The 15,354-nt window shown below is 35.0% G+C and overlaps 1 protein-coding gene across 1 annotated transcript in view; it reads left to right on the top strand.

The window, feature by feature from the left end:
* The window catches only part of SS18 (SS18 subunit of BAF chromatin remodeling complex), a 94,263-nt gene that overhangs the window by 10,226 nt on the left and 68,683 nt on the right, over window positions 1-15,354 (top strand). Inside the window, 1 exon segment of the mRNA XM_020968694.2 lies at window positions 4,943-5,027. Coding sequence (XP_020824353.1) covers window positions 4,943-5,027 — 85 coding nt within the window.

Raw genomic sequence — 15,354 nt, forward strand, 5'->3', positions numbered from 1 at the left:
CTACCTTTCAAGTTTTCTTACACTGTACTCCCTGACATGTACTCTTCAGTCCAGTATCATTGGCATTTTGGCTATTCCATCAAGAAGACACTCCATCTCTTGACTCTGGGTATTTTCTCTAGCTGTCTCCCATGATTGGAATGCTCTTCTTCCTTTGCTCTGACTACTCACCTACTTGGTTTCCTTTAAGTCCCAACTAAAATCTCACCTACTACAGGAAGCCTTCCCAAGCCCTCTTAATTCTAGTGCTTTCTCTCTATTAATTATCTCGTATTTATCCCATATATAGCTTGCTTAATAGACATTTGTTTGCATGTTGTTTCTCCCATTATATTGTAAGTTCCTTGAGGGCAAGGACTGTCTTTTGCCTCTTTTTGTATCCCCAGTGCTTAGCACAGTGCCTGGAACACAGTAGGTGCTTAAAATTTGTTTATTGTTGACTGACTGATTGACATGTTGCCTTTCTAGTGTTAATGGGAGAGGAAAAAGGAATATGAAGAGAAGGAAAAAAAATCATGAAAATCATGAGCAAACTGTTAAGTCTGTATGAATTCCCCTAATGTACTGCACAGTCCAAATCTTTGCTGATGTATAAAATATAGATTATATATAGACTGTATATAAAATATGCAGTTTGAGGCTCTCCTATTTGAAAATAACATTGAACTAGGAGTTAGTTTCTTGTCCTAGTTCTGCCACATTACTTTTATGGTCTTGGCCAAGTCACTTTTCATTGGGCCTCAGATTTCTTAATCTTTAAAATGAATAGGTTGGGCTTGGTAATCTCTGAGGTCCCTTCCAGGTCAAATATAATGTGATTCTGTGAGCTTTGTGACTCAGGAAAAATCCTAATGGAAGACTTCTTCTGTATAAAAGGTTGTTATGACATATATGGCTTTCATAGTACAGAAACTGATACTGGAAATTGTTACCTCACACTTCTAATATCTTTTCCCCCAGTACTTAATGTATCTGATATTTGATTGCAGATAACATAAAGTCTTCACTTGTTTACCAGAACTCTGTTAATTACTGCAGAAACTTAAAGATAATGACTTTTAAGCAATTGGCCATGTGCTGACATGTGTTTACTACTTTGAAGAATTTCCTCTGCTCTGCTGCATCTCTGCCACATGTACCTGAGAAGGCAGTATTACTACCATGATAAATATATTTGGTTTTCCAAATCTGTTTACATGCTGCAGTTTCCAGACTTAGTTTTTGAAAACTATGGATTTTGGAAACCACAGTATATTTTTTCCATAGGGGTGTTGTGAAATTCAAAATATTCTCAATTCAAAATTTATTTTAATGTAGGAGATTTGAAAAAAAATAAATAGAAAAGTTGTCAAAAACACATCCACATTGCTTTATAAAATCAAAGGCATACTTTCCCACAGCTCGTAGATGTAGGTGTATTCTTAAAAAGAAAGCAGCACATTAATTCATTTTCAGGTTGATTTTGTAGCTACATGAGAAAACTGAGCGATAATTATTTATCCAAGACAGTCAAAGTTTTAGATTTTTATGAGAGCTATTTCTGGTACAATAGGTTAATAATTGTATTATTTAAACAAGAAGCTTATGTGTTCTCTTTTTTCCCTTCAATAGATGCATATAATAATTTTAACAGAGTAGGTATATGTATTTTAAATATACTTAAATTGATCTGTGATTTCATCATTCAGGAGTTCTCTCTAATTATGAAGGTTTTCTCCTGTCTCCCCACGCCATCTGTCTATTATGCTTGCTTTCCCAACAGTTCTTGGTAGGGAGTGGGGAGTACCCAATGTGTTGAAAGTATTTCTTGACTTAACTTGACATTGCAAGGATACTCATGGATTACTCTGGCATTTCTTCTTTCCATATCCTCAACCAGTCTTCCTGCCACATAATTCCTTGATGATGTCTTTTGCTTCTGTTGTTCTTCCTGGTTGTATGTTGCAGCCTGCTCCATGCACTCACCATGCAACTTTTCATTGGCCCTCTGTATAATACTTTTCTTTAGTTATATAGCAGAAGTGTCAAACTTGTTGTCTGGGTGCCTAGAGAACCAGATTAAAATGTAATTGGGAAATGTTTAACAAAATAAATAAAAATACAGTAAAACATAGATGATATTAATTTGTGGTTTTCTAAGTCATTATGCTCCCAGCAGGGATCCATTTTTACTTGAGTTTGACATCAGAGCCTCTGAAGAACTACAAATGAGTATCATACACAGGGCAGTGAAAGGCCCACTTTTGGAAGTTAACTGTAACTGTAAAATTTTTTAAAAACAAAAAATTAAATAGATTATCAGTTAGTGCAACATGAGAAACTTAAAATATTGGTTAATGGACTTTTAACTCATTCTTCACCTTCCTATTAGATCATAGACTGGGAAAGAATCATGAGTCTTCCTGATTTTTCAATTCTCAGATGATTCTTTGATTTAGAATTAATTCCTTCACATTCATATAGTATTCTAATACAATTAGAAGTGGTATTGTTACTTAATTAGTGACTTAATATTCCAGAAAAATCTCAATAGCACATATTTTGGTTTAAAAATTTTTAGTAATTATTTTTTATACCACCTTCATTTCTCAATATGTACATATATGTTTGTATGTATATACATATATACATACCTACAGACACATACACATGTATACCCCAATGTGCAATCCATCTCTCATAACAAAGAATAAAAAAAGGGAAAAACAGCCAGCAAAAGTGAGTAGCACATTATCTGAATCAGATGATATGGGCACTGTTCCACACCCATATTCCTCTACTTCTGTAAAGGAATTTTCTCATTTCTTCTCCTGAGTCAAACTGTCATTTTAATTTCAGTATTAAGTTTTGTTTTTTTGTTCTTTTTCTTTTATTATTGTTGTAATCATTCCATATTTTGTTTTGTTTTTCTAGTTCTGCTTCAGTCTTTATTAGTTAATGCATCTTAGAAGTCTTCATATTCATAATTTCTTTTAATGCAGTAATATTGTATTACATTCATGTGTCACTTAAAACAATTTTTTTTCCTCTAGTACATATGTAGTTACTTTTTTTTTAAAAGCAGGGGAATGTCATGGCTAGACCTGTGCCTTGGGAAAATTAATTTTGGCATTTGTATAAAGGATAGATTAAAGAGGAGGAAGAATAGGAAGGAACTTGAGGCCAGTAGGAAGCTATTAACAATAGTCCAGGGGAGAGGTAATAAGGGCCTATGCTGCTTCACAAAGGTTGAGAATTATTCCTCTATGTTGGCCAAGCAAATTTATCACTGTTTATGACCACTTTTGAAGTACTGTTCTGACTTCACTGTTGTAGTAATGGCAAACATTGTGTTTACCTAGTGTATAGGATATGCAAAGCTAAATTAGAAAAGTAAATTAATAAAAAATTGATGGATTAGACACCAGGAGTTACTGATATCTGTATATAATTCTACAAATACTGAGAGGTAGGAAAATGAAAACCTGGAGGACTTTAATATCAGCATTAAAAATGGTATGGCAAATTTTGAGAAAAGAAAGACAAAACAGGAAATTCCATGCCATTTCCATTCCTGTCACAAAAAATTGCTAAAATAAAAATGTTTACTGTGGTATAATGAAAAATTTCTTATATATATGGGCAGTGGCACTTAGTAATGACGCTTGACTATTTTAAAAACGAAATTAATTGCTCTCATTATATTAAGAGAGTCGTGATGTAATGGAAAGAGCACTGGCCCTGGCCTCAGACAACCTGAGTTCATATCCTGCTTCAGATGATTACTTGCTGTGTGACCATCAGCAACATCAGTAGGCATCATCCACAAAATGAGTGAATTAGACTAGCTTGTCTCTGGTTTCTTCAAGCTCTGGACCTATGCACCTATAAATATATATTTTTTCTCATCTTTGTCCCTATAACAATATTTAAAAATCCAGTAACAATTGTATTACATAGTGTATATGCAGAGAGGAATACAAGGTTACAAACTAGTTGTGTTATAACTTTTTATCTAATAACTAGTACTGAAGAGAAGAAAATATACCCTTTTTCCTTAGGAGGGAGGAAGAGACATGAATGTCATGCAAGTCACAACTGAAGGGAACAAGATGTGACAGAATTTAGCATAACTCCTCCACTCCTGTTTTTGGAAAGCTTTTTTTTTTTTAGCACAGCCTTTATATTGGGAAGCATAGTTAATTCGAATAAAAATATTTTTTTGAATTACTATTAGATTATTTAAACTTTTTTTTCAATAGTTCTTACATTTGCTTAGTAACTTATTTCTTGACTTAACTTGAAGTATACTAAATGTAAGATGGGCTATTCCTGGATTCACTTTTATACTTTTGTGAGGAATGAATCAAATGTATCAAGTTAATGACATAAGTGAAATTGTAGGGGGAGTGCTTAATCAGTAAACTAAATTAGTGAGCTTTAAAATTTTTTTTAACACCTTGTAGCATGCATAAGCTCTATCTTTCTGTGTTGTTACTATATAATAGTGCATTTATTGATATGAGACTAAACTAACAGATGGTGATTCCAATTTATTTTGTCTGCTAAGTCCCAATGAATTTGCTGATTACAAAGGGCCTAGATCATTGGCAATTTCTTCATTTGTGAGAAGAATTATGCAGTTTTATTCTGCTTTCTTGCATTCTAGTAAAATCTTGGGTTTATATTTGGGTTTCAGATTTCTTTGCGATCTGAAAATGATTCAGTGAAGTAAAACTTTCACTCCAATTCTCTTTTATTGATTTCTGTGGAAATCAGTTGTTACAGTGAAGTATGCATAGGTAAAATATATTTTTCATACTTATTTTGCATAAAAGTTTGAAAAATTGTTTTGGGATTCCATTGCTTTTTTGATATTTGAATTATAACCTTCATATATAATTCCTGACTTGATTATTTCAGCTTTTAATTTTAGTATTTGGTTTATTTTATTTTTTAATAGGTATCAACAGATGTTACATACAAATTTGGTTTATCTTGCTACGATAGCAGACTCCAATCAAAATATGCAGTCTCTTTTACCAGCAGTAAGTACCTCTACTGTGCTTTAACTTAGGTAGTATTCACAAATGGTTTTGTCTTCCTTTTGAAATAGTAAATTATAAGGGAATCAGCATGTTAAATGTATCTGCCTTTTCATCTGAAGTGGAAATCTTATTTTTTGTTAGTGGCTAGATTTAGGGAGTAATCAGGTAATCCACTTGAGTACTTTCCTTTTCCTTATTTCCCAACTCCCTTTGTTCTCCAGATAGCATTTCTTTAACTGGGAAACTAAATCCTGAATTTAGCATATCTTTTAGTTGAAAGATGACTTTGAATATTTAAAAATGGAACATTTTTTATTGTTCCATTTCTATAGAAATCTACTTGATAGATAGATTGACCCAAAGGGGGTAAAAGGAGAGTTGATACGATAGCACTTTAATTAAACTCTAAGCAGGGGAGATGTAAAACTTGGAAGCAATGATTGTTTTTGCTACCTTTGCAGACTCACTGGAGTCTGGTGAGGCTAAGTCAATCTAAGCCTGGTTTTTAAAGGCTTTTTTTTTTAATGCTTTGCAGAATGCTGTTCTAATATTTTATAAACCTGCTATATACTAGATTACATAGTATTTTTCTTCCTCAATAGGAACCTCATTCATCTCAGTTACATGTTACAGTGGATAGCAAATCACTTAACCTCTGTCAGCCTCAGTTTTCTCATCTGTAAAATGGGTACAATAATAGCACCATTGAGATAACATGTAAAATGCTTTGCAAACCTTAAAGTGCTTTATAAATGAGATAATGATAATGGTGCTATTGGGCTAGAATAGTTATAAAAATATTTGCAGTTCATATTTCAATGGACCTCTTATTTTATCACTGTTGGGTACTCTTTCTAATGGTACAGATTAGATACATCCATTCTTATCCTGTGAGACTCTTTTCCGTGTCCTCCATTGGGAGTTGGTAAGGGGAAGAATCTATCCTGAGGGACCTTTCAGGTCTCTTTACATTTCCTGTTTATCAGTGCAGCATGTGGACTATCTATCTGCTACTTATTTCTTGTTATTATTTTATTACTGACCAACTGCTCTTTTATGGTGGTGGCTGCTAAATTGTATATCATCCTGACTGTGGTTCTTTGGCATTTAAATTCCTTCTTTCTGACTGCTTACAGTATTTTTTCTTTGGCCTGGAAGCTCTGGATTTTGGCTGTAATGTTCCTAGGAGTTTTCATTTTAGGATGCCTTCCAGGAGGTGTCTGATAAGATTCTTTCTCTTTCCACTTTGCCTTCTAGTTCTAAAAGATCTAAGCAATTTTCTTTTAAGGTTTCTTGAAATATGTGAAGGCTCTTTTGTGGTCATGGTGTTCAGATGATCTAGTCATTCTTCAACTTTTTTCCTCTTCCATCTACTTACAGGTTAGTTGTTTTTGCTATGATATGCGTTAGTTTTTTTTCCAGTCTTTTGACTTTGTTTTAATGTTTTTTGTTGCCTTACGGAGTCATTGGCTTCTGTTAGGTCCATTCTTATTTTTAGGGAGTTTGTTGCTTAGGCTAGGGCTTGTACTTCTTATGGCAAGCTGTTAATTCCCTTTCTAATTTTTTTCTTCCATAACTCTCATTTTTCTTTTTCAATTTTTTCTTCAAATGCTTTTATTTCATTTATAATAAACATTAAAAAAAATTTTTTTTTAAATCTTGCTTCATCTCTTTCAGGAATTGTAATTAAGTTTCTAATAAATCTGTTTTCCTTTGAGGTTTTGCTTATAGATGTTTTGGAGTCATTTTTTTTTCTTCTGGGTTTGCGTTTTACACATCCATGTCATCCTAATATCTTTTTATGGTGGGATTCTTTGGCGTTTACTTATTCTTCTAACCTCCTTCCTGACTTTAGACTTCATGTTAAGGCTATGCTCTGCATACTTCTGGAGGGAAGACCTGGTATAGTTAGTTCTGTTGCTGCTTTCTTGGGATGTTGAGTATTGTATTATTCCAACCCTTCAGGGGTAGCTCAAATTGGGGACCTGCAAGCTTTCAGAACCCCCAAAGTAGTCTAATCCTGGGACAGGCCTGATTATTGCCCTTCCCTTATCTGACCTGTGCAAGTTCCTGACCTGGGTTTGGGTCTGAGTAAGAGTAGGTGCTGCTGGACTTACACGCTCTCCCGAGCTAGAGTAGCTGGTTCAGGGTAGCAGCACTATAGGCTCCCTACTGCTCTGCGATTCCTGCCCTGGTTATTCCTCTGCAGGCTTCAGCTTGTGTTAGAAATTGAGACTCTTTTTGGCCCCTGGGGTCTGAGCCATAATGCTGCTGCACACTTCAGAACTTGCTCCTTTCTAGGTACGCTGCCCAGGGTCTTTGAGAGCGCCTTACCTCCAACTCTATCCTCCTCGGGTCTGTGACCTGGAAATAGGTAATGGGTGACAAAGCGACCAGTTGGCATTTATTAGTAAACCCTGCTTGATGTTACAGTGCCCTGCAGTTCTCTTCCATAACATTCATTTCTATTATAATGTAATTTTAAAATTCTTTAAAAATTCTTACATTATTTCTTCTAGGAATTCTAATTGTTCTTGTGGGTAAGCTATTTTGGGTTTATTCTCTTCTTCTGGTTTTGTGTCTTGGTCATTTCTGGCTTTATAACAGTCCTTTATCTTTTGTTTACTCATTTTTCCCGTGTTGAGGCATCTGTCCTGAGGGTCCTTCTTCAGTTGCTTTCCCCCTTTCTTGGGGTCAGACTGAATTACGATGACTTACAATCATCACAGTTTCCCCCTCCTTGAGTTGGAGCTCCTTTCCTTGGGATGGGGAAGAGAGAGAGAGAAAGGAGGTGAGGTCTTTTCTATAATTTTTTATCCCAGGCTGTCCCTCCGCTGGTTGGGGTTTTTATTTCCCTTTCTCTTGTCTTTTTTCTTTTTTAGTGCCCCTTTCACCTCCCCCATTTTTTCCCTCTTTGCTTTGAGGCTTTTAACATTTTTTTTTCTTCCTTGGCAGATATTTTTCACTTTGATCTCTCTGGATTTCTTACTGCTGAGGCTTTTTTTTTGGGAGCTTCCCTTCCCTCAGGCTTTCACTTTCATCTTCAACCCTCAGGGGATTTCTTTGCCCTGACTTTTTTTCTTGCTTTCACTTATACTTTCACTTTTGCTCCTCAGGGGATCTGACTCTTAATTGCCATTGGCCCTAGGGGTTGTGTCTAGATCACTTGTTTAGAGTTTTATGATTTATTGGTATGGGGATGTTGAGTATAGTTTACTTCTCCTGCTGAGGAGATGGCTACATCTTAATGCCTATTCATTTCCAGCCCTAATTGTTGAGAAATTTTTCTGGGCAGCTAGGTGGTACAGTGGATAGCTTGCCAGGCCTGAAATCAGGAAGATTCATCTTCCTGAGTTCAAATGTGGCCTCAGACTCTTTGATAGCTGTGTGACCCTGGGCAAGTCACTTAACCTTATTTGTCTCAGTTTCCTCATCTATAAAAATGAGCTGGAGAAGGAAATGGCAAATTACTTCAGTATCTTTGCCAAGAAAACCCCAAATGGGGTCACAGAGAGTTGGACATGACTGAAGCAATTCAACAACAATATTTTATAATACTGTATGTTATATGACATGACTGAACAGCAAATTTGCCTTTTTGCAGCTGCCTCAGTTTCCTCAGTTGTAAAAAGGGGATAATAATAGCACCTACCTTGCAGGGTTGTTGTGAGGATCAAATGATATTGTAAAGGCACTTGGCACAGTGTCAGGCGCATCGTAGGCACTATACAAATGTCTGTTCCCCTTTAAGCTAGTAGTTGGCAAAGTTTGTACTTGCACCTGGATCTTTGGATTCAAATTAAATACCCAGTCCACGCTGCTATCCTGCCTTCCCAGAAGAAACAGTTGTATTGGAGCTGAACTGGGAAGACAAGTTAATTTGGGGAATAGGAGAACAGTTGAATTTGTAAGGTACATAGACAACTTCTTGTTGTATGCTTTAGGGAGAATACAGTGATTGATGATGACAAATGATAACTCTGGGTCTTGATCAAGAGTTACAATTGTGTTTTTAGCATAACTTCATTAAAACATTCTAAAAATTATTTGTTAAAGAAAATCCCTTCAATTTATTTGTTTCATTTTAGCTATATTGATTGTAAAAGTTAATGATTAACATTTTAATTAAACTTCTTATTTTCTTTATGTTTTTAATTACATAAAAAAACTAAACTTGCCCATATGGAATAGTGTAGAATGCTAAGAACTAAGCAAAAATAAGCCTCTTGTTGCTAAAATAGATATCACAAATACCAGGCACTGGAAATTCATGTACTCTAAGGAGAGACTCTTAAGGTTCATAACATTGAATTTATTTTATTTTATACAAAATTCTAATAAATTTCTGGATTCTTAGTGAACAGATTTGAGGTCATAAATCAGAAGAGGGGGAAAGGACTGTACAATGAGAATAATCATCTGTATTTATAGAGTGGTTTCAGATTAATTCATTTTACGTTCGTTACTTCACTTGTTCCTTACAGCAACACTGTGAGGTAGGTGTTAATACCAGTCCCATTTTACAAAGGAGAAAGATGATTTAGACAGGTTAAGTAGTTTCTCAGGGTCATACAGCTTGTACATGTCTGAGGCAAGATTCAAACTCTAGTCTTCATAATTCTGGAGTTCAGCACTCCATTGATTATGCTGTGTTATCTCTTCAAGTAATAGCAAAATAAGAGAGAAAAATAAGACTTTAAAAATACAATGGTCTGGGCTCACAGAATTAAGAAGCAAACTTCTTTAATAAGCCTTACTAGGCACTATATTATAAACTCTTAAGTCCATCAGAATTCCATGATTGATCTAGATAGTAACAGTTTTAGTAAAATATGAAATAAAATAATTGTTATTCCAAATGATGTGACCCATAGTTAAGATAAATTTTTTTGAATAATACTTTATTTTATTCCAATTACATGTAAAAACAATTTTTAACATTCATTTTTAAAAATTTTGAGTTCCAAAATCTTTCCCTCCCTGAATGGTGAGCAGTTTGCTATAGATTATACGTGTACAATCTTGCAAAACAGATTTCCATATTAGTTATGTTGTGAAAGAAAACATAGATAAAAAACCCAAAACAGTGAAAAATAGTATGCTTTGATCTGCGTTCAGACTCCGTCAGTTCTTTCTGTGGAGGTGGATAGCATTTTTCGTCTTGAGTCCTTTGAAATTGCTTTGGATCATTGTGTTGCTGAGAATAGCTAAGTCTTTCACAGTTGATCATCATAACTATATTGCTGTTACTGTGTTATGATGTTCTCCTGGTTCTTCTCACTTCACTCTGTATCAGTTCATATAAGTCTTTCCAGGTTTTTCTGAAATCATCCTGCTTGTCATTTGTTATAGCACAATAGTGTTCCATTACAGTCATACCACAGCTTGTTCAGCCATTCCCCAATTGATGGACTTCCCCTTAATTTCCAATTCTTTGCCCACCACAAAAAGAGCTACTATAAATATTTTTGTACAAATAGGTCTTCCCCCTCTCTCCTTTTCTTGATATCTTTGGGATACAGACCTAGTAGTGGTATTGCTGGATCAAAGGGATCACAGTTCCAAATTGCTCTCCAGAATGTTTGAATTAGTTCAGAACTATGCTAGTGTGCGTTAGTGTCCTCCCAAACATTTATTATTTTCCTTTTCTGTCATATTAGCCAATCTGATAAGTGTGAAGTGGTGCCTCAGAGTTGTTTTAATCTACATTTCTCTGATCAATAGTGATTTAGAGCATTTTTCCATATGACTATAGATACCTTTGATTTCTTTGTCTGAAAACTGCCTGTTCATATCCATTGAGCACTTAGCAGTTGGGGAATGACTTGTATTCTTATAAATTTGTCTCAGTTCTCTATATTTGGGAAATAAAGTCTTTATCAGAGACACATCAAGATAAGTTTTAATTACACCATATAGTTTGTTACAGAAGAAAACAAAGTATGTCATAAAATTTAGAAACATTTTCATTTCTACATAGTTAAAATAGTGATTTTGTTGCTTAATGTGAAGAGAGAAATGTTTGCTAGCCCAAAAACTGGGCTTTCCACAATGATTTAATCCTTTATGATTCCAGGTAGACAAGGTTTTTATTCTGTGATATTTTAATGGATATGTGATCTGATTCCAACCCATCAATTAATTTTTATTTAGTTTTGATATGTCTTACGTGATACCATCCTCCACACAGGATCTGTTTAATACACTAAAGGTCTTCCTTTAGGCTTTTTAACACTTGTGGGGACCAGTGTAGCCCTCAGGATTTCTCTCTTCCACTTGTTTTTACTATGTTGCCAGCTTATTTCTTTTTATCTATCTGTCTGGCATGATCTCTCACCCATCATTTCTTCTACTAGACTTACCATTATCATAGAAGGCTGCAGCTGAAGTCTTACATATGTCTCTGTAGTGCCTTTATACCCATGATTTTCATTCTTTGGGATTATGTTTCCTGATTTGTAGCCATAACGATAATATTTGCATCTTATTTGATACTTAAGATAATTCTGTGACAGAGACTTCCAACAGTATAATTACTTTTTTATAAATGAGGAAATTAAGGCTTAGCAAGTTTTAAGTGTCTTTTCTATGCTCAGAGAGCCAGTGTCAGAGGTAGGGTTTGACTCCCAATTCCTGACTTCCAAGTTCAACATGCTTTCTTTCATGCTTTGGTTTTTCTCGTAGTCTTCATAAAGTTCACTAGAACAGTGTTGTTATTTAAAGACATAGTTTTTTCAAAATGTACATCATATGGTTCTGGCTCATTTTCTATTTGTAGTGCTTATCAAAGATAGTCTTAAGTCATAGGACTGCTTATTCTGCAAATGTCATCATTAGATGATACACATTTTCCATAAATTCCAATGGATATTTACTCTCTTAACATTTTCCCTGCTTATTCTTATACCTGTTCTTGTGTTGGAATGAAAGCTTTTTGCAAGTAGGGATTATTTTATTCATTATATTTGTATTCCCATTGCTTAAATGCTTCACTGCTTTTTGTTCTCTTACTGTTTTTGTACTTTGTTACAAGGAATGGTTTACTGGAAAGGGTGAGGATATATTAAAAAATGAAGATAACATAAAAACAAAAGATATTGACAAGATTTTTAAAATGAAAGAAAATCTTAAAAAAATACTCACAATTGGTACTGCTAGCAGAAACAGTCTGGAACATTAGCCACTACCAACTACATTACATACCTAGTTTTTTCATTTCTATAAAATATTTAGAAGAACCATCTATGCACATCAAAATTTAGGGTATCCTTGATGAAAATATGAGAAGGAAACAGGTTTTTATATACAGTTTTCTATAGCATACCTCTTCATCATAAATCAGAATCAGGTGTAGAGAATATAAAGACTGATTTATAAAGAACTTGATCTAGTAAAGCAAAACACCTTAAAAGCTGTCCTCCAACAAGGTGTTTCTCATTTAAATGATAAACCTATAAAAATTTTCTTGAATAGATAGAATTGAATTAATAGATACAATTATAGAATTAACTTGATTGATCCTTTGATTATCCCTATCACATGTGGGATAGGCATTGTGTTCTCCATTATTTTAGAGGATATTGCCTTGAAAAGTGCAAATGAAAACAGGATTAGCCATGATTGTTATGGTCCTGCAGATGTTCTTGGGTGCAGGTGACACTATACTGATTCTGTCCAGTCCTAGAATACTATGAGAATTTTTCAAGAAGGTCATGGCTGCTCAAAAATGATATCCCAATAGTACACATGAAAAAACAGATATGTGACATGGTAGTGGCTGAACAATCAGTAAGCATTTATTAAGTGCCTGCTATGTGCCAAATGTTGTAGATCTTAGGGATATAAATACAATGAAGGAAGCATAATTTCTACTCACGAGGAGCCTTCATTCTAACGGGAGAGACAGCAAAGATAGATATAAGGATGTGCAGGTTAAATATAATGAGAATCAATACAAATAAATATATAGTAGCTAAATACAGTGTAGTTTGAGGAGGACACTAGAGATTGAGGGGATCAGGAAAGGAAAGGCTTCGTGAAGTAAGTAGTATTTGAGTAGTATCTTAAAGGCAAAGAAGGATTCTGTGAGGTAGAGTTGAGAAGGGAGTTCATTACAGGCATGGGGAACAGCCAATGCAAATGCATAGAGATGGGAAATAGAGTGTTGTATATGTATGTGGATTGAGGGAGGGAGAGTAATGTCCGATGATATTAGAATTGTTGGGAAGAGCTTTAAAAACTAAATAGAGGAGTTTAAATTTGATTCTAAAGCAGAGATTCTTAACCTTTTTTTGTGTCATGGGCATTGACCCCTTTTGGCAGTCTGTTGAAGTCTTTGGAGTCCTCAGAATAATGTTTTTAAATGCAAATAAAATTCTTAGGGTCACAAAGGAAACCAATTATACTGAAATAGTTAGCAAAATATGAAAAAAATTCATGGACTCCATAAAATCTGTCCATAAACTCTTTAGGAGTCTGTTGACTACAGGTTAAGAGTCCCTATTCTAAAAACAAGAGTAAACCACTAGAGTTTTATTAAATAGGGGAAGTCACATGGTTAGATTTGCGCTTAAGAAAAATCACTTTGGTCACAGTGTTTAGGATGCACAGGGATGTGGAGAGACTTGAGGCAGGAAGAACAATTTACAATAATCTAAGTGAGAAGTGATTAGGGCCAAAACTAAGGTGGTCTCTGTGTGAATTGAGAAGAAATTGGATACAAGCGATGGAGAGATGAATATGGCAAGATTTGGCTGCTGATTGTGTAAAGGAGAATAAGGAGTTGAGGATAATACTGAGATCATGAAATTGGGAGAGTAGAAGGATTGGTGATGCTTTCAACAAAAGTAGGGAAGTTTGGGAGATGAGTTTGTTTTGGGGAAAAGTTTACAAGTTCTGTTTTGACAGATGACTCTATAGATCTGGGAGAAATTGGCAGAAAAAGAGAAGAAAGTAAGAGAATACATAGGACAGAGGAACACTGACAAGGGGATGTGATCTGCACGATGAACCAGCATAGGAAACTGAGACAAAGCAGTTAGGAGTAGAAGCAGGAAGGAGTAGTATCACAATTCCAGAGAGGGGAGAATATTGAGGAGGTAGTCAGAAGTGTCAAATGCAGTAGATAGGTTGAGAAGAATTAGGACTGAGAAAAGACCATCAAATTTGGTAAAATAGTGACACATCTAGCATAGGACTGCTTCTGTGTGTCTAGTATCATGTGAAAGTAGCATCAAATCTACAGATATATGTATTCATGGTAGCACACAGTAACAAATACCTTTATGGAGTAGTGTGTGGTGATTACTAAGACTGTATAGGGAATTAATCTAGATATATGTGTCCAAGAGCCATTCCGCAATAGATAAGTGATCAAAGCATATGATGATATATAGATAGAGCAAATACAAATACAAACAAGGGTGACTGTCCCTACTCTCAGGGAACTTACATTTTAGTGGGGGAAGACAGCCTATAAAGGGGAGCCATAAAGTAGGGGGGTGACATGGCATGGAGATGGCTGGAAAGTATAGTGTGCAGAGTTGGTTACCTCTCAGACCTTCTAGGGGTAGAGTCCAAGGTTGGAGGAGATGGGCATTAATGGATGGAGAGGAGGCAGCATTGTGTATAGATGGAACAGTTTCTAAAATAAGAGTTACAAACTTTAAACCGTATGAAACATTGCTCCAAATCACCCAAATAAGAAAAATGCAAATCAGAATAACTCTTGAGATTTCACCACATCCAGCAAAAACTGGCCAAGATGACAAAAGGTGAAAATAATCAATGTTGGAAGGGCTGGAGGAAGATAGATACATTAACATACTCTTGGTAGAACTCTGAATTAGTCTAGCCATTCTGAAAAGCAATTTGGAATCATATTAAAATATCCAAAATGTCAGCTGCCATCACAGAGATTTATTATTTTTGGACCCCTGGGAGGGCAGAGACATACAGGTGTCTTAGAAACCAAAATGTACATAGCAGCTCATTTTGTGGTAGCTGAGAACTGGAAACAAAGGTCCCCATCAATTGTGGAATGACTAAACAAATCATAGCATATGAAAGTAATAGAATATTAATTACTGTGCCCTAACAAATGAATATGAGAATTTAGAAAAGCAGAAGATGACTTTTATGAATAACGTAGGCAGAACCAGAAAAAACAGTATACACAGTGACTACAGAAAGGAAAAACTTTAAAAGAAAGAAGAATAGAATGAAACTGAATGCTGTATAATTATAATAATCAAATTTAGCCCAGGAAAATAGATGAGAACTGCCTCGGTTGGTTATGGGTGTGGAATTGCATATGTTGTGACTTACT

This window comes from Phascolarctos cinereus, unplaced genomic scaffold, assembly GCF_003287225.1.
Source record: "Phascolarctos cinereus isolate Bilbo 61053 unplaced genomic scaffold, phaCin_HiC Scaffold_4;HRSCAF=312, whole genome shotgun sequence".
Lineage (NCBI taxonomy): Eukaryota > Metazoa > Chordata > Mammalia > Diprotodontia > Phascolarctidae > Phascolarctos > Phascolarctos cinereus.